This window comes from Trachurus trachurus (assembly GCF_905171665.1).
Source record: "Trachurus trachurus genome assembly, chromosome: 15".
In the NCBI taxonomy this organism is placed as follows: Eukaryota; Metazoa; Chordata; class Actinopteri; order Carangiformes; family Carangidae; genus Trachurus; species Trachurus trachurus.
Window position 1 is genome coordinate 1,941,456 of NC_139906.1, and position 22,892 is coordinate 1,964,347.

General features: G+C 45.0%; 1 protein-coding gene across 1 annotated transcript; it reads right to left on the minus strand.

Moving 5' to 3' along the window:
* Nucleotides 1-12,377: 12,377 nt before the first annotated feature.
* cyp26c1 (cytochrome P450, family 26, subfamily C, polypeptide 1) lies at nt 12,378-22,152 on the minus strand (the record flags this gene model as incomplete). Its single annotated transcript, XM_083988657.1, has 6 exons — nt 12,378-12,722; nt 15,273-15,674; nt 16,672-16,830; nt 17,903-18,178; nt 19,394-19,618; nt 21,943-22,152. 6 exons carry the CDS (start codon nt 22,150-22,152, stop codon nt 12,378-12,380), a joined length of 1,617 nt encoding a protein of 538 aa, XP_083844783.1.
* Nucleotides 22,153-22,892: the final 740 nt, after the last annotated feature.

Here is a 22,892-nt window from a genome sequence, read left to right on the forward strand (position 1 = left end):
TAGCCTACCCCATGTCCATTAAATTAGCAACGCACATTTTCATATTTATTGTCAATTTTCAACACAGGAAAGTTTGAACATTGTGCACTTGTAGTAAACGACTTGCAATTTTACCATAAACAAAATTAGTCCCAGATGAATTAATCGAAGTCATTTCAAGTTAAAGAGAACAGAAATAGCCAGAAACCTCAGAATAAAATAAATAAGAAAGTGCTTCTTTTAGAAAAAGTGCAAACAGAGCCTTGAACAAGTCTTTTTACTAGATACTAGATAGTTCAACATTTTGGCAAATTCTCCTATTGCTATAATCCCTATAGTCACAGGTTCATTACCTTCAATTGTCGGTGCAAACTATTTTGAGATCGACGGAGCAGTATTTTGCCTTTCCCTCATCCAACTCATCAAATACACAATCCAACAACTTCAAACTAAAACTAAACCATCACGATTACTCCAAAGCTGTTTAATTAAGGTAAGTTGAGCTAAGAATCCTGCATAGTTCCTTTACTTTATTTGTTAGGGTGTTTTTACACAGGCATTATTTAGATCAGCCCAGTTGAACATTGGGCTGGAGTGCAGTGCGTTTGAGTGAGTGTAAACACAATTTTGACTGAACTAAAACCTGCTGAAAACTCCACAGTCCTGACCCTGAACCACGTCCACCAGCGATGCAGCAGGTGCAGTGAGATCTTACCTGCAGATGCACTCACAGCAGGATTGTAAGTCACCGACGACCTCTGAGGTTTGGTCTTCATCTCATACATGGTGCTGATGTGGATGGTTGTGATGAGATGTGTGTGTGTGTGTCGGAGGAAAGCTGAAGTTTATACTGAGGTGTCAGACTGAACTTCTGCTTTGAGGTTATAACTGTCAGATCCTCTTCGTCATGTCGACCAGCTCAGCTTCATCTTTCTGCTCTGCACAATGTGAAGGACATGGACTGATGCTTTATCTTTCTTCATCTGTACATGACAGACATTCGTATCACACACTTTGCTCCTGCAGCACTAGTAAGTTCTGCTTTGTGTGTTTTTAGAAGTTCACACCTCGATGGTGTGACCGGCACTTTACTGTAAGACCTTGGCTCCTTCTTTATAATCATGTACACTTCTTTATTTCTGTTCTCTCTAGATAATAAGTTATGTAATGTCCCTTCTAGTGGGGGGTGGGGGGGTTGAGAGGAGAGAGACAGACCAAATTCACACGTACTTAGAATCAGTGACGGCTGGTATCAATGGGCTAGTGGGGCTAAGCCCTCCCTGCATTACACAACAAAAGATGAGGAACAAATATTCTCTAAATAACATACCAAAGATTGTAATAAGTTTTAGTGAAATCCGAAGTGGCAACAGTTTCAAATAGGCCTACTTTCAAGAAAAACACAGGATATCTCTAAATGTTCTAATTTTAATCATCCCCCCACTCACCCAGTCTGCTCTCATTCATTTTCCGACTGTGGATGATTGACAGGTGCCATGTCCCGCCCTCGCCATTGACCGACTGTTGGGGCTAACTTCATTCAGCCCGCAGGCCGATCGGTTTTGACCAATCAGCAGCAGGCTGACGCAGGGTCAATGATTGACAGGCGTCATGTCCCGCCCCCTTGGTTTACTTGTCATTGGGGCTAATTTCATTTAGCCCAACACGCTGTTTTCAGACCAATGACAGGAACCGGAGGAAAAGTTGTGTTGTTGTGGAAGGGTGTAGACAGAAACAGCGGCGCTAGGCGCTAGCATCACAGGTAGCATTAGCCTACTTTACTGCTAACATGAACAGAAGTTTCTAAACTCACCGGGAGCACCAGAAAGGCCGTCGATATGAGCTATAAGCATATCGTCTTTTTTTGTTTTTTGATTGATTGAGCATTATTGTCGTGTGTGTGACTGTGTGTGTGTATGAGAGAGAGAGGGAGAGAGAAACTGTGTGTGTGTGTGTGTGTGTGTGTGTGTGTGTGTGTGTGTCTATTATGGGCTGGCGTTGCTAACGGGAGGAGTGCAGAGAGTCTTCTACTGCAATTAAAGTACTTAGGGGCTATTTGTAGATCATACAACCCCACTTTAAAAAAATGCTACTATCCCTTTAAACCAAGGCAAGGCAATTTTGTTTGTATAGCCCATTTTTACAGTTTGTCTCAAAGGGTTTTACATGGCACCATAACAACATCCTCTGCCCTTAGACCCTCACATCCACTGAGGAAAAACTCCATAAAAGCCTGTCCCATACAGACGCCTGTCTCTGAAAGAAGACGGATCAGTTCAGCGGGTGAAGCAGCCTGGAGCTGCTATTGGAGGATTTATGGTACAAACGTTACGTAGGCTACTTGTAGTCTGGTTTGGTTCTTGACGTTGAATAAACCACCATCATCTCATCGAGGTCAAAAAAGCAAAAGTGTTGACGCATTAATAAACACGACAACGACACTTTGAAAGAGTCAGACAGTAAACGGTGTTGGGTTTCTCTCTCTGGAGGAGTCGACAGTTGATTGTTCTGCCGCAGACGGCAGGTGAAGAGAACAGGTGACGCTTTGTTTGGATAACGACGTCGGTTACAGGTGTTGTTGTTTCCCCTCTTATAGATGATTGATTGATTGAAATGTCATTGATATTTCAAAGTGTCAGACAGGAGCTGCTGCAAACCTGTTCTCCACAATAAAATCCTGAAATACTTCCTGCATCTGAACCTCTGTGACGCTGCAGTCCCGCTGCAACCGACGGGATTGTTTTATTGCTTTTTGTTTGTTTTTTAACGTGTTGCACACACTGAACACAGCTGGAACAGATGTGCATGCGTGGCCACAGCTGCACGCGTCCAGTCAGGCAGAATGAGTGAGTGAGGGTGGACAACCCAGAGTCAAGCACAGGCAAACTTAAAGACTTCCACACATTCTGCAGAATCACTAATGCATGAGGAACTCAACACCACACACACACACACTCAGTCATACAGAGTGCTTTAATGTGCCGTTGGCTGGGTGTGGTGCCCCGACAGAGTTCATGAATTAAGTGAACTCTTGAACTGTACTCTGGTATGTGGCAGACAGTCAGTCAGACAACCAGTCAGTCAAACTGCACAGGAACAATCTGTCTTAACAGGCAGCACCAGACCTGAGACCTGAGACCTGAATCCTAAAACCTGAGACTTGAGACGCTGCTGATGCTCCAGTCAGACTCGTGTCGTCTGTCTTTTATTTTGAAGGGCTGATCCATGAGAAGATCTAAAAACCATCTCAGTGTAGTTTTCCATCTCCTCTCTCTCTTTCAGCTTCTCTCTGGAGCTCTAGTAACAACAGGTCAGTGTCAGCCAATCAGAAGACAGGAGGAGGAGGCCTCTGAGCCTCTCTTCTGATTGGCTGACTGTTTTCTAAAGCGATCCAATAAAAAATAGAGAAGAGATTTCAGAATAAAACACTCAGAGAAACCAAATCCTGCAAAGTTATTGTTTGATGGATGGTGGGTCCAGGTGGTGGTGAGGGGGCGGGGCTTAGTTGTGACATCACAAAGTGACAGGAAGTCCTGACGGCTGGTTTTAAGGCTCAGTTTCTGAATACAGGCTGTGTGCATTTCTCTGTGGACTGAGGCTTTGATACTTTCACAGTATTAATATAGAACCTAGAGCTGCTTTATAATCACACTACACATGGACATCTACCTTTATACTGTATGGAGCTTTAATACAAACATCTACCTTTATACTGTATGGAGCTTTAACACAAACATCTACCTTTATACTGTATGGAGCTTTAATACAAACATCTACCTTTATACTGTATGGAGCTTTAATACAAACATCTACCTTTATACTGTATGGAGCTTTAATACAAACATCTACCTTTATACTGTATGGAGCTTTAACACAAACATCTACCTTTATACTGTATGGAGCTTTAATACAAACATCTACCTTTATACTGTATGGAGCTTTAACACAAACACCTACCTTTATACTGTATGGAGCTTTAACACAAACATCTACCTTTATTGGAGGAGCTTTGAGTTTGGCTAATGCTACATAACTTTAGCATTAACAGCTGTTTGCCGATCGTTATTTTCTCAATGTGAAGCAGAGAACTTGTTCCGTGTCGACATGTTCAAACCAACTTTATTGATCACTGCGGGAAAGAGGTCCGGGAGGATCCAGGAAGGTCAAAGGTCACGGTCAGCCTCGGGGCCGTCGGTCTTGGTCAAGGACGCAGACAGGGGATTTGAACTTGCGACCTGAAGGGTTCAGACTCTGTAAACATGAAGGTGAAGGCCACACTGTCCAAAGGGGAGGAAGGTTTCTCTCTCTCCGTCTCTCTCCAGGCTGTTTTCAGGCTGACTGCTGGAATGCTGACATAACAGATGTTGTCTGACAAAGCCAATAATTATCTGCTGTACGGCTGTATGTCCGTACCCGCTCTTCCTCCTCCTCCTGTGTTTCCTCCTCAAACCTTCACATTCAACATTGAGAAACCTCTTTATTCTCTGTTTTCTCTCTCCTGCTGCTGGTTTTTGTTTTTCTTCATCCAGGTTTGTAGAAGCTTTATGCACGATCTTTAAAATTTTCAAAAACATTGTATCACGGTTATATTATATCATGGTGATTCTAGAAAAACTCATTAATTAATTACTATAGCATGGAAACAGCTGAGGCCTCATCTGGATTCCTCAATGAGCTTCAGTCCCAGTTGAACCATGTTGATCTGAAATATGATTTTTTTTTTAACAGCGTTCGTGCAAAAATGTCCGCAAAGGAACCATTAGACGTTTTCAATAATGTTTCTGGTTGGTATGACAACCGGCTCCTCCCAGAAGATTGACCACACCCACACCTAAAGCCGATGAGTGTGTAACTTATTTGGCTTTTTATTTGCAAAAATCAAATCTGTCTTTCATAAATCCGTATTTCACTGAAGTGGAATCACAGCCGCATACAAATGAAAGCTTTCTGGTTCCTTAGAATGAGTTGTTACAAGTCGTTACAAATACATAAGTGGGCAACGCACCAAAAAACGTGGGTCAGGTAAACAATACGACATCACCATGACAACATGTTGTCAGGCCTGTATTGTTTTGCCTCGTGCTGGCGGACCACTTGTTTACATAGACAGTTGTTTATCCTGTTACATGCAGCGTCTGTTGTCTGTCTGACGTCTGCCCGATTTCACGTGAATGCAACATCAAGAATACGTTCAGATATGCAACCGCACCGCTAGATGGGGGCAATTCCTACATATTATACCTTTAATGAATGTTTAAGATCTCGACGATGCCTCACAGTGTAAGAACTGTGTCATTTCGTCGATGGGCGTGGCCAACTGTGGTGTTTCGCCATTAAAACAGGAAGTTGACGCTGCTCACATGTGCAGTCACAGCGCCACCTACTGAAAACAGGAAGTAACTATTGAGTTATCTAGCTTTAAATCTGAATTTTCACCTGCTTGTTGTTTCAGTTTGTTCACTTCGTCTCCATAAACATCTCGTCTTCCTTCTAAATAAACCTGACTGTGGCTGTAACGCACCACTGGTCCGTGGGCTCGTGGGTTAATTCTCCTCTAAACGCCGCTCTTTTACCTCATTATAATAATTAAGTGCTCCGCCAATGACCTGAAACCGCCGTTTAGAGAAATGGTTATTGATGTGTATCTTTGCTTGTGGACCAGAACACGAGGAGGAGACGGGGGTCCAGAGTTCAGGGCGAGAGGAGGTCTGACACCTGTTTGTGGGTTGTTGGAGAAACTCCCTGAAAACTGTTTGTGCTTCAGTGACGGAGCGACCGCTTCCAGCTGTGAAAGGTAAACAAACAAACAAACAAAGAGGAAAACCCTTCAACATCACTTCTGTTTACATTTGACCCTCATGATTCTGATCCGTTCTGGTTCAGTTTCCAACAGACCAGGTGAGTAAAACCTGTAAAAACACAGTTAGACAGATTTTTTCTCTGAAGATCCAAACGTTGAACGACTAAAGTTTGTCCTTTAGACAAATATACAAAATAAATATACAAATATACACAAAAAGAAGCATCTCGAGGGTGAGACATTATAAAAAATAGGTAGATTAAATAGATGAATTAATAAAATACAACAAATCAGTGGTCTACTTACTGTTAAAGTCCTTCATCTGGTTAAAATAACACAAGTGAATCTCAAAAATGTGGCAGAAAATGTGTTTGATGCTTCTGACATCACTGATAAATGCACTGACTGAACATTACCGTGGTTACAGTCAGGTTTCATGGCGCCATGGTAACTGAACATGTAGAAACCAAAGTTTATTTTTGAGTACTTTTTCACTAATGTGTAGAGATGGATAATGTGGTTCTTGATCTTCGTGAAAAGGGGAAAAAAAGACCAAAACCTGTCGAGACCAGTTTGATCGTTGAATAGGTGTGAGCGTCTTCACATCAAACCTGTGTGATTTAATGTAATTCAACAAGTTGTGAAGTGGTGAATGTTCAGAATGAGCTGGGAGGTTCTCACACAGAGGAGCTGCATGGAGTTCAGCTGGAGGTGAAAGTCGAGATAAAACAGTCAGAAGAAAAAACCCAGCGAGCGGCGGCTAAATGTCGGTTCCACTGGACCGCTTCAATTTTAACAATCAATCACAGACAGTGAACGCATCACGTTGGGTTTGTGTGCTGGCTCGGGACGGACTGAACTCGCCGTGATCCTGCAGCTCCGGTTCCCCTGAAGTCACACAATGTGGAGCCTAAAGGTCGCTCCACTGACTCAGCACATAAATGGAAACGTAAACTTTCAATTACGAGCACGGAGGAGAAAAACCACGGGGATCGCAGCGCTGCGGCTTTTTGTGTGTGACAGCAGCAGCAGCAGCAGCGATGAAAATAAACTTAAAGAAAACACAAGCAGGGGGGTGAAATATCTGGACACACACACACACACACACAGAGAGAGGAGCGGCTGGTTGGTGGAGGAGCTGCTGCTGCTGCTGGCCACCGGGTGTTTTATCCAAGTCACCATCTGACCCCGTTTTCCCCCTCATTTCGCAAATCGGCGTCCTTATCGTGCACAAGACCTGCCTCTGAACCAGAAAACAACCAAATAAGAGGAGGAGGAGGAGGAGGAGGAGGAGGAGGAGGGGAGGGGGGTGAGCTCTAATGTTCAGTGGAAAGACTTTTTTAGCTCAGAGGGAAAGAATAAATAGATTTCATGGGACGGAGCCGAGTGTGTTCCTACATGTTTTCACTGACAAACAGATGAAGGTTCACAGGAAGTGGATTTTCATAATGAACTTGTCCAGTTTGATCTTTTTACACTTCATCAGTGACCTCCAGTCGACCCCGGGACAAATCATAATCAAAATGTCCCGTCATTGTTGTCCTGTAGGTGAAAACAGACTGTGAGCTGATCAACCAATGGGGTCAAAGAGACAAACGATGACAAAACACAGCATAATAAATGACAAAATGATACATAATTATAAACACTAAACAGGATAAAAGGATCCAAAGTTAAATGAGTAGAACCTATGATTAACGCAGTTCCTCATTATTGAAAACACATTGGACTAAAAAGTAATTAGCCTAGTTATAGATACTCATTTGTTTCCTAAAACAGTAACTGACTTAGTAACTGAGTTATGACATTATAACAATAACTAATTACCAGGAACGTAACTATTGTGTTTCTTTTTTAAATAAAAATGCTCAAATATGTCAAATTACTTCGACTAACCTCCGTTTATCTGATACTAACCAACTCACTAAGTATTCCTCCGTATTTTTTCCGGCTAGTTGATAGAATGAAAAAAGTTCGGGTGAAAGTAATGGCACATTTTATTGTAATGGTAACGGTGTTATGAAAAAAGTAGCGCCGTTAGTAACACCATTTATTAATAACATAATTATTCCCATCAATGCTCCTTTTACATCCCAGTATTCCCAGTACAGGTCATGAATGTGAGCACCAGCTGCAGCTTGGAGACGTGGGTTAATGAGGTACATCTTTCTCAAACAGACAGAGGCTGCAGTTCCTCTCCTGACCACTAGAGTGAGTCTCCAACAGTGTTTACAGCCTGGTAAGGAAACTGTGACAACTGTTTATATAACTCACCTGTTTACACTTTAAGGTGATGGAGAATTATTGAGGGTGTGGCTTCTTTGACTGACAGGTAAGTCTCAGCTCCACATAAGCCCCTCCTCTTTTTCCATATTAGCTGGCAGTTTGGAGGCGGAGTCGGACGCTGCCAAGATGGCGACAGTGCAGCAGCCCACTGAGCTTCAAAGACCTGTGACATCCAAAGATTGTCTTCTCTTAGGTTGTTTACATGCTGGAACCCAAACCACCATCTTTTCTTTTCTTTGTCACCGTGGCGACTGAGGTCCAATTTATATTTACGCTTCTGCGAGTTGAAACACAGCAACCGAGAGACACGACTCTTCTTAATTAATCTACAAGCGTGTCCAAATGTAAACATGATCTTGTTGTGTTTACAGCTATGTGTGCAGTGCATTGTGGGAAACGCATGGAGACAGTGAGTCTGTCCATTGTTGCGTCAGTTGTATAATGGTGAGCGGTGACGGTTGGGTTGTGTTGCATTGTCTCATGTTGTGTGGCGTCCCCTCTCTGGTTCCCATGCACCCTCCAATCAGCTGACCGGTCACTGACCTGTGCAGCCGGTGGCACCGGAGTGAACCCTGGTTCAAAACGTCGCCAAGTTCACACTGACTGAGCGTCCATCAGATAACGACCTTGGCAGCGCTACGGGGCCCAGCAGCGGACATAATTAGGCCAGGCTGTTTGTGTCCCATTAATTTTCTGCCACATAGCTTCACCCTATTCTCGGCCTGTCAGCGAGGGCGGTCAGGTGGAGGCTGCAAATGCCTGGTGACCTAAGCGGTGATGACCGCGGCGATGACCTCGGCGGCGACCTCGCCAAGAGATTGTTGTTTGTGATCAGTGGTCACGACATGAGCCGGGATTGTTTCAGTTTACAGTAAATAGTGCGGATGCTGCAGCAGCAGATTAAACTCTGATTCTGGATCAGCTCTGGATAAGATCGGTAGCTATGGAGAAAAACAATCTGTTCCCAACAGCTGCAACTCTGGTTCCTGCTTCTGACAAGCTTCATCTCCATGGTAATAGCTGCTGGAGTAGTGAGATGATCGAAGGGTCAACGTGGTACCAAACAAAGCCCTGCACAGAAAGGCTCTCGATTCATCAGAAGAACATTCAAACTGTTCATCTCCTTTCCCTCTGTTCTACTGGACTTTTGAAGCTCATGAGGAGGAGGCGTGGCCTAATGCAACTTGTGTGGTCCTACAAAAGTTGCATAGTGAGTACAAAAGGTGGCCAGGAACAGTTCATGGCCTCTAAAGTTGATGGATGGATGGATGGACAGATGGACGGACGGATGGATGGACGGATGGATAGATGGATGGATGGATGGATGCCATTAGAGGCCGACCATTTTTTTAGGATTCCCATTAGATGAAAATGAGAAGATAAGATGTACTGTATTGATCCCAGGCTGGGAAATTGCTGAAAACAAACATGTTTTCCCCATCTAGGAATCAAACCCCACAGACCTGTTTACATCAGTGTGATCGATAAAACCTACAACTCAATGATGGTGCTGTTGTTGCTCGGTCTACAGGAGCCAGGGTTTGATGCTTAAGTCGGGAAGTTTATGAAAAAGTTAAATTTATATTTGACCGTTGTCTTGTAGAACAATGAGGATCATCCGACCCGGTAGAAAACGTCGAAGGTCGACTTCCTGCCAATGTTGAAAACAAGACTCGCTATTTTATAACACCAAAGATAAAATCTAGGCAACTCGCTATACAACAAGACTGCTGGAGATTATGTGGATGCACACATCTTCTGGAACTTTATAAAAATGAGGATATACTGGCAAAATGTTAACTCAGTTGTAAAAAAAAAAATGTCTTGGGATATGATATCTCAAATACTTGTCCAGTGATGTGTCTTGGGAATATTGAGAAGGTTGCAATGAAAGAAGATCTGTACTCAGGGGCGGACTGGCCATCTGTACGTTCTGGAGAATACCAGAACGGCCGGTGCGGCAGGACGGCCGCCGCCGGCCGCTGCGCAGCCGTGAGTTTTTTTTTTCCTCTTGCTTATCATCTACTGTTGTTCCATGTCCAGACCAATAGGTGGCAACAACGCGCCCGCAGGCCCATAGATGCGCAAGCTCACTCGTCACTCAGCCGTTGACAGTGAAGTGTGAGTGTGAAGTGTAGCTCAACTGGTAGAGCACCTAACCTTCAGCTCAGAACTCTTGCTCCTGTGTGGGATCGAATCCCTCCATAACTCTCTGAGTTTGGATAATGCATTTTCTTTCCCCATCATTATGATCACTCTGTCAAAGTTAACGCATTAACGCAAAATGCTTTTAACGCTTTTACCGCTTCGACTAGCAATTGTTTTTGTTTGTTTTTTTCCCCAATCACCTGTTCATTCAGCCTGGGGAGGGAGATGAGAGGGGGAGGGGGGGGGGGGGGGTGGCGCAGTCTTAATGTTACAGAAAACCTGCATGTTTTTTCTCCTCATGTTCCTAAAGAACCTGTTTTTCTCATCACCAAACGAGGCTGCTCTCCCTCTGGAAAGCAAACGTCCAGAAACGTCCAGATCTGGATGTTCCTTATGCTTTCCATTCATATTGCTGTTATTTCAAGCTATATATGTATATAACTTGAAATATATATATGAATATGTGGCCTCTCTCTGTCAAAAATGCCAGGGCCTATTTTCTGTCCCAGTCCGCCACTGTCTGTACTTGACTAAAGTAGTACTCGCAGCAAGTAAGACAATGGTCACAAGAAACTGGCTCAATGTGAACCCTCCAGGAAATCCTTGTTATGGAAAGATTGACCTGTTGAGACTCAAAGAGAACATATTTGAAAAAAACTGGGAATAATTGACCAGTTATATGAGACATGACACCAACTGAACAAATGCTAAATGGAACAGTGGACTGAATAGTAGTATCTCCAGACAGTTTGTTAGTGTTATTATTATCATTCTAACTTGTACCTTGTTTGCCCTATTGTTTTTGCCTATATGCATGTGAAAACTCAATAAAAATGTAAGTTATGAAAAGAAAACAAGACTTGACAAACAGCTTCTGTTTCACCATCTTCTAATTTACTCTTTACATCAACTGTACAGCAGCTACATCAGATCGACTCAGGACAAATATATACAGACTCCTTAAAGTGGAGAAAGTGCTACCTCCTTCTACAAATCCATCCGTACGTAAGATTTCACAGCGCGACTATTAGGCTTCAAGACAACACACAAACAGTCCTAGACTCAGACCGACAATCACAATAATAATAACTTTACTCTCGATATCCTGCTGCTCTAAACGACAAAGGTCTCTAAGTTCTAGCAGTGAAACAAGGATCTATGGACATTACAGGTTAGTGTCTAATATCTATCTCATAATTACAACAAATATCGTTACAGAGTCAAAGTACAACAGAAATGATACATCTGCATTTTAAATACAGCTTATTCATAATGCTACTTCATTTGATACACGCATAATAGCACTGTTAAGGATATATATCACAGTCAGTTATAACAGTAGGATGTGTTTAGACGTTGATGTTCAGGTACTTCCTGGTTGTGGGATTTTTCTGTGTCAGAGTCAAGTGCAAGTTCATCATCAGTGAAAGTTGAGTTTTCACAACTGAGTCCAAGTGGCTCTGCCTCCAATGGTTTCTGGCCTTAGTCTTTAGTCTTTTGTCCGTTTCTTAGACTCTTTATGTTCTTGTTTCACGGAGCGACGCCGGGCTTAACCGCCTGTAAACGTCAACGCAGGTGAGTTCTGTCCCTGAACAATGTGAATCTGTGGGTTTTCAAAGAGGTCGAGTGAGAATCCTAAAGGTGGATGTGTTTGTTCACACACAGACGACGATACCGAGAGGTTCAAAAAGAGAAGCACCAAAGACGAGTGGTTTTACTCATCGTCCTGCAGCACCAGGTTCCTCCAGCTGAGGGTCAATAAGTTAATGTGCATTTACAGATCATACCTGAACACTGAGGAGCTGACGGTGGGTTTATTGGCCCTAAGACATTGTTGATTATGGAACTGAAGCTAAAGCACAGTCACAGTTGAGACAGGTGAGGAGTCGACAGGATTGTTTTCTCTCTGACGCTGCAGGTGAGTGAACCAGGAGAAAAGTGGTTTTTCTCAGGTTTGGACCAGAACCACTGACGAGACGATGAAGTGCTCCAAACCAGCAGAGTGAACCCCACGTCTCGTCTCCATGGAGACGAAGGCTGGGGGGCGTGAGCTGCGCCATCAGGACCATCGGGTGGCTGCGTCTCCACCGGGTTTGTGGAGAGTTGTGTCCAGGTTGAAGGTGAAATCACCTCCTGTGAGTTCGTGGACAGTCTGAGCTGGTGTCTACAGCGGCTGGTTGTAGGTGAAGCGCACGTGCAGCCCGTTCACCGGGTGCACGATCGGCACCGTCTGCATCTTGGGGAAGTTCTCCGTGGCCAGAGTCCACGAGCACGTCCCGATCAGCTCCACGGCCAGAGTCTTTAGGATGATCTGCGCCAGTTCTTTCCCAACGCAGCGCCGCACGCCGCCGCCAAACGGCACGTAGCTGAACCGAGACGACCGGCTCTCCTCCCGGTCCGGACCGAACCGATCCGGGTCGAACTGCTCCGGACTCTGGAAGACGGCCGCGGTCTCGTGGGTGTCCCGGATGCTGTACATGACGCTCCACCCTTTGGGAATCTGGTAGCCCTGAGGGACGAAGACGGGAAAACAAGAGTCAACAGATAGTTTGGATTCAGTTCTTCAGCGTGCGGAAAACATGCGCCACCTGCAGGTCACCAGTGGAAAGACACCGGACATAACATACCAAAACATACCATATTATTAGTGTTTTTTTTCTTTCCCATCATTGTCCCAGTGATGAAGGGTACTTGTTGGTAGTTCCATGGGAATTCGTTTGAAGATGGACGTTAGGGACAGAAGTGTCCTCATCAATATTTGTTACTCCTGGCATTAACATGTGTTTTCAGTAATCAGATTACAATCAGGTAGAGCTTGACCACATGAAAGTACCAGTGTAAACGCACACAAGACACATTGAGGACCAATTGTAATTGTTGAGTGTAAATGGTAATGCGTCCGTTATGGAGTCAGGATGAGAAAAGTGCGTACAATAGCGCAAGTTCATGGATGGCTACCATTTTCTCTTCTTCTTCTACTACTATTTATTTTCTTTTTCTTTTAGAATTGACTCCATAAATATGTGATTGGATCTCAATGTGTACCCTGGAGGCGCATGTTAATGCCAGGTGTAAACGGGTTGTGAGTGAACTCAGTCACACTGTGTTTGGAGGGAAGTTTTATCAGTTAAATGGACAACGAGGAGTTGTGGAAAGTGTTTTCACACTACATTTCCCATGAGCCTCTGAAATTCTTGGACCGGCACAAGACGGACGAAAGCGAAAGCATTTGCCACGAATGCTTTCATTGATCAAGAACGAAAGTTGGAGGTTGGAAGACGATCAGATACCGTCGTAGTTCCGACCATAAACAATGCCAACTAGCGAAACTAGGAAATTCTGGGCGAGCCGACCACTAAATAATAATATCAAAATAACGGCAAAGACAAAACGATATATTTATTGAAAATGGAGCCATTAAAGCAATACTTACCTTTCTGGAACTTTTGCACATTTCTTTGTCTAAGTTAAAATGCTATTAATAATCTGATGATACATTAAAATGTAAGAGAAACCCAACAGGGTTAAAAACTCTACATTTTTTCATTCTCATATAATTCTGAGAAAAGTCTGACCAATAATATTATTCGGTCCGATTAATAAGATTTGACGAGCGACCGAACCTACTTAATATGTAATCACTTTGTGCACCCCTCTCCTCCTCTCCAACCCTCCCGACCAGGAAGAACGCTTATTGACAGAGCAGTAGCAGGACACAGAGAGCAGAGGAGACAACACACACTAGAAAGAAGGTTTTTGGAAATAAATAGTTTTTTAAAAGACCAATAACTGCAGCCGCAGCTGGTCGCGGAGTTTCATGTCTGATATTGTAACGTTGATAGTGAGCAGCCCTGAGTGATACGTAAACACAGGAAGTCACATGTGTCTATATAGCATCCAGTGCTAACGGCTAGGGGGCTAGGCTACTGTTAGCTCTGTGCTAACGGCTAGGCTACTGTTAGCTCCCTTAGCTCTGTGAGTTCTCAGCGGTCCGGACCCGGTTGAACTCCGGACCGGCGCGGCTCGACTCGGCTCGGTCTGGATTTATTTTCGGCCTGAACCAGCGCATCAGGTGGCGCTGGTCCGGCCGCCAGCCCGGCTCGTTGAGAACTGTAATCTGTAACAATCACTTCCCCTGCGTCTCCAGTAGCAGTAGGCTAACAACAGTTTATTATAAAACTCATCAGTCATCATCACTGAGTCCGTTTATACGGTTTAAAACTCCGGTGTTGTGTTTGTTTGTGTTGTTCCCGTTTCACTCGCGTTCCTGTTCTGTTTACCGTTGCCATGCCAACGCATGCAGCAGGGAGGGAGGGGGCTCGTGGAGGTGCGGCTGGAGGGAGAGGTGGATGGGACTTGTGAGGGAGGTGGAGCTGTTGATTTTCAAATGTTTGTGCTGTGCTGAGTGAAATGCCAGATCGGTAAGTATTGCTTTAACAAGTGGTAACGTAGATTCATCCACATTAATATGAGACTCTTTTGGGGAAACTTTAATTATTATTGAAGTAATAAGTCTCCAAGCTGATTGATGAATTAGGTATGGTAGCTTTTGATTGGCTGAGAGGAAGAAGAGGCTCATATCAAGTGGTTAACGGTACCAGTACCAACTAAAACATGCGGTATCGCAGTATGGGATGGATCAGGAGAGCAGGTGGGCTGATGAGGATGGATCAATATCAACATGTTGAAGTGATTGGAGCCACGTTGAGGCCAAACTAGACCTGCATCATCATCATCATCATCATCATCCTCCCACCTGATTGGATTTGGTTTCAGGGGATTCACGGCATCATCATCATCATCATCACTATCATCGTCTCTCTCAGCCGCTGCATTCCTACATTTCCCACATCGTCTCCTGGCAGCTCAGCGGACGGCGCCGGGACTTGTTGCTTTTCGCTCGTGGGGTTTTTAGGTTTTTTCCAGGAAAACTCTCTAAGCTGTCGAGCGCTGCTGCTGACGCCGACGATTTAAATTCTTGTGGAGTGGAGTTGATGGACACACGAACACACAAAGGCCTATATGCATCCCTTCCCGAGACTTGAACTTATAAACTTACGTCTAATTCGAAGGTCTGCAGCACCGTGCGGTAACCCCCGGAGACCGGCGGCAGGAAGCGCAGCACCTCTTTGACCACGCAGTCGACGTAGCGCAGCTGGCTCAGCTTCTCCAGGCTCAGGTACGGCAGGTGAGACCGAGAGGGTGGGAACCCGTCCTGGCACCCTCCGTTCAGCAGGCACGTCGTCTCCGTGACGACAGCGTCCACCTCCTCCTTCTCCGTGGTGGTGGTGACGGCGGTGGGACCGTTGGCGTAGCAGGGGTCGTAGCCCAGGCCCTCGGCGTCCAGCTCGGCCCGCGCCCGCTCCACCACGGCCGGGTGGCGGAGCAGCTGCAGCACCAGCGACGTGGAGGCGCTCGCCGTGGTGGAGTGAGCGGCGAAGATCAACTCCACCGCCGTTTCCTGCAAACAGAAGAGACACAGACACGTGAACTTTCATCCTCTAGGAGTTCAGAAGGGGGACGTTTTAAAGGGATAGTTCAACATTTTCGGCAAATTGGCCCATTGCCATAATCCCTATAGTCGTAGCAGTAGGTTCGTTACCTTTTTTTAATTGTCGGTGCAAGCTATTTCTAGAACGGTGGAGCAGAGCCGTGAGCTGCTCAGAGCTACGCTACGGAGGCTCATGGGATTTCTTGGTTTCCCTCATGAAACTCATCAAATACACAATCCAACAACTCCACAACGCTCTGGTGGACAAGTTGTGACCTGCACATTCACCACGCTATGAGATAATAACACAACGTTACCAGACAGAGTTGTTTTAGAGGGAAATGCAGAGACTGTTGATGAAAAACTGTCCCTGAAGGCAACGCGCATCAGTGGTTTTGCATGAATTTACCTCTAAAACAACTCTGTCTGGTAACATTGTGTTATTATCTCATAGCGTGGTGAATGTGCAGCTCACAACTTGTCCACCAGAGCGTTGTGGAGTTGTTGGATTGTGTATTTGATGAGTTTGATGAGGGAAACCAAGAAATCCTCTGAGCAGCTCACGGCTCTGCCCCGCCGTTCTAAAAATAGCTTGCACCGACAATTAAAGGTAACGAACCTACTGCTATGACTACAGGGATTATAGCAATGGGCCAATTTGCCAAAGTGTTGAACTATCCCTTTAAATTGACCTTAAACGTGCAGGATCTGATGGTAGTTTCTGTTTCTGTTTCTGCGCTCTGACCCAGACTCTTTCTGTTTTGTTGTGATCGTTCTTGGCTCAGCTCACACAGCTAGTTATTAATGTTTGGGTTTTCTCTCATCCCATAAAAACCACAACTTAAATATAGGTGAGAGTTCAGAGTGAAGTCGTGCGTGTCTGTATTTGTCGTCTGGCCCCGTTGCATCACAACTTTCCCACATTCAGTCTGAGCTGAGTCATGTGCAGAGAGTTTCACCCTCGTACCTTCAGCTCCTGGATGCTGAGCTCCTGTCCGTGCTCTTTGGCGCTGGACAACATGTAGTCGAAGGCGTCGTGGTACTCGTCGTCCGCCTGCGGCCGCTCCATCTTCTCCTCGATGATCTTCTCCATGTTGGCGTGTAAGATCTCCCGCGCTTTGATTCCCTGCACAGAAAAGAGTCACTTATTAGACCCGATGATAAACACAGAGCTAATTTGAGAGTTCATCATTTTGTCTTCAGATCTTCCTATCTAGACATATCTAAATTCAACAAAAGCTTCATCCCATCTGCCATAGCTGAACTAAATAAGACAATGAAAAGAACATAACCATGGGGAATGTACATGTAAATGTGGGGTGCGGGGTCTTATGTTTTATGTTTTTTTTTTATGTCCCTATGTATTTGTGGTGTATGAAATGTGGGAATGTGTGTCATTGAATGTAATTTGCACTTCTCGAGGCTGTTTGTACGCAATGGTGAAAACAATTTTCCTTGTCTATCTATCTATCTATCTATCTATCTATCTATCTATCTATCTATCTATCTATCTATCTATCTATGACGTCTCTCTTAAAGGTCCAGTCTGTAAAATGGAGGTAAAACCGTCACATCCAGCGTTCACCCCTCCCGTGGGTAAAGTGACGGTGGCCTCCGAGGACAAAACAACTAGTTTACCAGGACTGTGACGATGGGAGTATTTCAGGAGCATGGAGCGATGAGGTGAAGATCTAAACCTTTTTACCACATCTCTGCTGTTACCTCCTCCTCCTTCTCCTTCTACGTTGGTTTATTTATGAACTTGAAACTCTTGAAACGTGCTCTCTGACTGGCTGGATTTTCCCTTCAGGCTGCCGTACAAACATGGCGGCGCAAGATAGCGACACTCTCTAAAGCCAGACCCTTGTATATGTAGATATAAAAGAAGAATTATAAGGCTACGGAAACCAAACAGGTTTTTATTTTATTGCGATTATACACTTATACAAATGTATTCATGGGGAGTAGATTCAGATTTTGCCCATAAACCTTGGCAATTATTACACACTGGACCTTTTTAAGAATCGGGGCTGAAATCATGAGACGAGCTCAAGGAATTGTGGGAGTTGTAGTTCTGTTGCTGCTCTGACAAATATATTCATGGGTAGTAGATTCAGATTTTGCCAATAAACCTTGGCAATTATTACACACTTGACCTTTACATTTGATTGTCTCTGCTCTGATTCCCTCCGTCTCACCTTGCGCAGGCCGCTGAGCGGGGCGTCGAAGGGCAGCGAGAACAGGTTGTTCATCAGCTGCTCGAAGATCTGCGCCAGGTAGACGATGCGCTCCTCGTCCAGCCGCAGCCCCAGCAGCACGCCGATGGCGATGCGGAACGTCAGGGAGCGGGCGGCGGCGTAGACGTCGATGCAGCCCGGCGTCGAGCACCACTTGGCCACTTCAGACTTGATGACGTCCTGCAGCCGGGGCAGGTAGGACTCCAGAGCCCCCCGGCTAAACACTTTGGCCAGGATCTTGAAAGGACGAAGGAAACAAAAGAGAGAGGAGTCGTAAAGAGTTATGACCCGGTACACGACGGTCAACACCTTCAAGAAGACTCGGGGGGGTGGAGATAAGACAGGACAGAGGATCAATAAACACTCTGACTTCAGTTTCCCTCATATTCCCTCATAGGTTGGTGCACAGCTGACATTCGCTCAGTGTTGCAACACCCACAATCCTTTGCAGCTGTTATTATTACTATGGCAAAGAGGCCAGAAGCAAAAACAAAAGTTACATCATTGAGATTGTGAACTGGAAAAAAAAGAAGAAGGGGGTTGAAGTCTGAATCCAGCTGCTGAAATGCATCCTGGGAGTTTCAGTTTACACAACACGTGTAGTTTTTTTTAATGTTTAAGAAGCTGCGATCATCAAACCTCAACCAAACCAGTCAGAGACGATATAAATACAACCTTAATGTAGATATTAAGAGTTGTTGTGTTGAGGTAAAAGCCTGCAGAGCAGAACAGGTGTCATTAAAGGGATAGTTCAATATTTTGGCAAATTGGCCCATTGCCATAATCCCTATAGTCATGCCAGTAGGTTCGTTACCTTTAATTGTCGGTGCAAGCTGTTTTTAGAACGGCGGAGCAGAGCCGTGAGCTGCTCAGAGCTACGCTACGGAGGCTCATGGGTTTTCTTGGTTTCCCTCATCAAACTCATCAAATACACAATCCAACAACTCCACAACGCTCTGGTGGACAAGTTGTGAGCTGCACATTCACCACGCTATGAGATAATAACACAACGTTACCACACAGAGTTGTTTTAGAGGTAAATTCATGCAAAACCGCTGATGCGCGTTGCCTTCAGGGACAGTTTTTCATCATCAGTCTCTGTATTTACCTCTAAAACAACTCTGTGTGGTAACGTTGTGTTATTATCTCATAGCGTGGTGAATGTGCAGCTCACAACTTGTCCACCAGAGCATTGTGGAGTTGTTGGATTGTGTATTTGATGAGTTTGATGAGGGAAACCAAGAAATCCCATAATGAGCCTCCGTAGCGTAGCTCTGAGCAGCTCACGGCTCTGCTCCGCCATTCTAAAAACAGCTTGCACCCACCGACAATTAAAGGTAACGAACCTACTGCTATGACTATAGGGATTATGGCAATGGGGCCAATTTGCCAACATGTTGAACTATCCCTTTAAGAAGAATAAGAAGAGAGCGTGCATTGTGGATCTCTCACCTTCCTCTTCCTCTTGTGCAGCTCTCCGTTGGAGTTGACCAGCGTGTTGGGCCCCAGGATGATGCGGGTGCTCTGGGGCCACTGGGTGCAGACCAGACTGTGCTCCCCCAGCAGGATCTTACGGATGTTTTCTGCCCCCGTCACTCGGATCACGGGTTTCCCCAGCAGGTGGGTCTTAAACACGTTGCCGTGGCGCTCTCTGCGCGAGATGTGGAAGTTGGAGCCCTGAAAGGTGAGGAGGGGAATTTAAGGTGTTTATATAGTATAGTATTATACAGATACTGTATGTCCATGTGTCAGCCAATCAGAAGAGAGACTCAGAGCCTCCTCTTCTGAAAGTTTAGTTTGGAGTCTCTGAACTCCATCACTCGCTCTTCACCAGCGAGTTTATAGAAAACATTTCATTCCCTCTGATCCATAGATTTAGTTATTGACACGTTTGTTGAAATGAAACCAGAGGAAACTGTTTCTGCTTCTTAAAACTTAAAACTTTATCTTCTTCTAGATCAAAACCTTCAAAATAAAACACCGGAAATGTGCAACATGTGGCACTGCCTCAGTTTTAGTATAAACACTTAAACTACACTTATAGAAACAACTTTTTGCCAAGTGAATAGATGTGACATGGGGCCGTCCACAGACTTTTGGCCACATTATAAAGTTTTAGCATTTTTATTTTATTAATATTTCCCTCCATCTGTCAAATCTGTGCGAAGCGAAGCGTCCGGCGCGGAGGGAGATTTAAAGAGACGACAGGGCCGGTTCTAGGCGGCGTATATGAGGGGGCAGTCAGAAATGTGAAGGGGGCATCATGTGAACACATCATGCTCCAGCACTTCTTTTTCTCCGTGCTTATATAGTAACTTCATTGCATTGGGTTGTTGGCTATGTGTCCAACCCCAACCTGGAGAAGTGGATTGCACTTTGTCAGGCCTCTACCTTCAGACCTGTCCAACTAGGGGCCGGGGGGCCAACCAGGGTCTTATAGCCCAAATAAGCCACATTATATGGGGGGTTAGGGGTGCATATACCTGAAGATGCATTGCAAACCCAGAGGGGGTGAAAAAGGTGAATAGCTAAACCTTATGTAGGGGGGTCTGGGGGGGGGGTCTACTATGGTCAAGATTTACAAAACTGAAAGGTAGCAGAACATGTTAGAACAGAACAGTGTCCCTTTTTGGCGGATTTTTGTGCTACTGCAGATAATTTTGTCAACTTGTAATATACACATTTTTTGAGTATATTAAAATGTGCTTTCTCAACTTCTAAAATTTTGATTTGAGGGGGCAATACATTTATTTGAGGGGGCACTGCCCCCTCTTGCCCCTGCGTAGAGCCGGCCCTGAGAGACGATGAGCTCGGAGCCTCCGGTGTGGAGGAGCGCATGAGTGAGTGAGTGAGTGAGTGCGCACAGAGGGAGATGGAGGGATGATGAGGGGAGGTTTGGGGGTGGGGGGGTGGGGGGGGCTACATTCCTCTCCGGCGCGGAGGCAGAGGAGCAGAGAGGGAGGGAGAAGGAGAAGAAGCAGCAGCAGCAGCAGGAGGAAGAAGAAGTGGAGAGAAACCGTCTGTTTTTCGCTGCGAGAGGAGGAACCGCAGCTCCGAGCATCAAGTCCACACACGTCGCATCAACAACACAACTCAGCCTGAACAAGAATCTGCTGCTGCTTCTGATCCAACACACTCATCATCATCAATACTGTGATCAGCCTGCAGCCCACACACAGTAACACTAACACACACATACTGTATATAGTCTATAAATATATAAACCGCTGCAGAGTGCAGAGATGGACAGAGTATTCAACCCCAGTACTTGAGTAAGAGTAGTAAAGAGTCAAAATGTACTCCGTTACAAGTAAAAGTAGCTCAGTTGACATGTTACTCCAGTAAGAGTAAAAAAGTACTTGCTTTTAAAGGTACTTTAAGTCAAAGTCAGAGTCAGAGTAAATGTCTTATTGTTCACATCAATGAATGACTCTAATTGTTTCTAAATGAATGTAAGGAGCTTTTAACTCTTGTTTGTGAGAATGAACTCTTTGAAAGCAGCTGCACTGATGTGCTGCTTTTAGGGGTTAGGGTTTCCTTCTCTGACAAACACAGCTTGTGTCCAATAGGATTCTTTAATACAAACATCTACCTTTATTTTGAAGGAGCTTTAACACAAACATCTACCTTTATACTGAGATTTTAAATGTAGTTAAATCCTGATGGGACAGAAACAATCTGCACTGATAAACCTCCACAGTTGCTCCTACTACTATATTTTGAATTGTGACTCTGAACAATTAGAATTAGTACAGTACTCAAATAAATTTACTCCGTTACTGTCCACCACTGCATACATACATATATATATATACAGTATATAGTCTATAAATATATAAACCGCTGCAGACTGGTTGTAAAGTCGTGCAGAAACACACAGACGCGCAGCAGCAGCAGTGTAACATGTGTTTTGGAAAGCTTGTAAAAACAAAGAAAGAAAAAAAAAGGAGAGAAAAACATACAGGAGAAGCAAAGTACGGCGGCCCAGACGGTTCTCTCACCTGGAAGAGCCAGTGGAAGGTCTCTCCGACCAGCGGCCAGCCCATGGAGCCGCGCGGCAGCGGCAGGCTGCTGCGCTGGTCCCGGGTCAGGCTCCAGCGGAGGCTCCACAGCTGCCGCGTCAGCGCCAGCAGCAGCAGCGCCGCCAGCAGCGAGCTGAGCGCGGCGGCCAGGGCCGACAGAGCCCCGAACTGGGCCAGCGGGGGGATCATCTCTCTCTCTCTCTCTCCTCCGAGCCGGTTCGATCCCCAGCATCCACCTGTGGTCCGGTCGCGGTGGAAAGTCCGTGCGTAAAAGCGCGCCTTGTCCTCTTCCTCTTTCTTCTGTTTCTGTCTCGTCTTCTTATTCTTATTCTTCTTTTTCGTCTTCCTTTTCTTTTTCTCCTCCTTCTTCTTATGTGTGAACTGTTCAGTATAAAAAGAGAAACTGTTATAGGAAGAAGTTTAGGAAGATAATGAAGCAGCGGCACAAGAAGAGGAGGATCTAGAGTCTGGATCATCTGCTGCATCACTCACCGTCCATTCATTCACAAATAGACTCAGAGAATGAAGCACAGGGGTATAACAACTACTTGTCTTATTATCTGATTATCTATACTATTAGTCTTATTATATCAGTTTATTATCATTTCAATCAGATTAAATCACATCTTCCAGTTTTCTCTCCAATCATCAAACTTTTCTGTTTTTCCAGGCTGTGATTGTTTCTCTGGCGCGCCCCATGCGTGTGTCTGTGTGTTAGTGTGTGTTGGCGTGTGTGTGTAGAGTATAGCTCCAGAGGGGATGGATGGATGGATGGATGAGAAGAAACGTGCAGCAGCAGCAGCCGTGAGGAGGAAACTCCCCTTCATTCCGCTGCTCCTCCGACGTGAGGACGAGCTGTCAACTATTCCAAATAGTTTTACAGGGTGACGACGTGCGCCGGCTTGTCTATCAGGGTTCTGCGCCTTTAT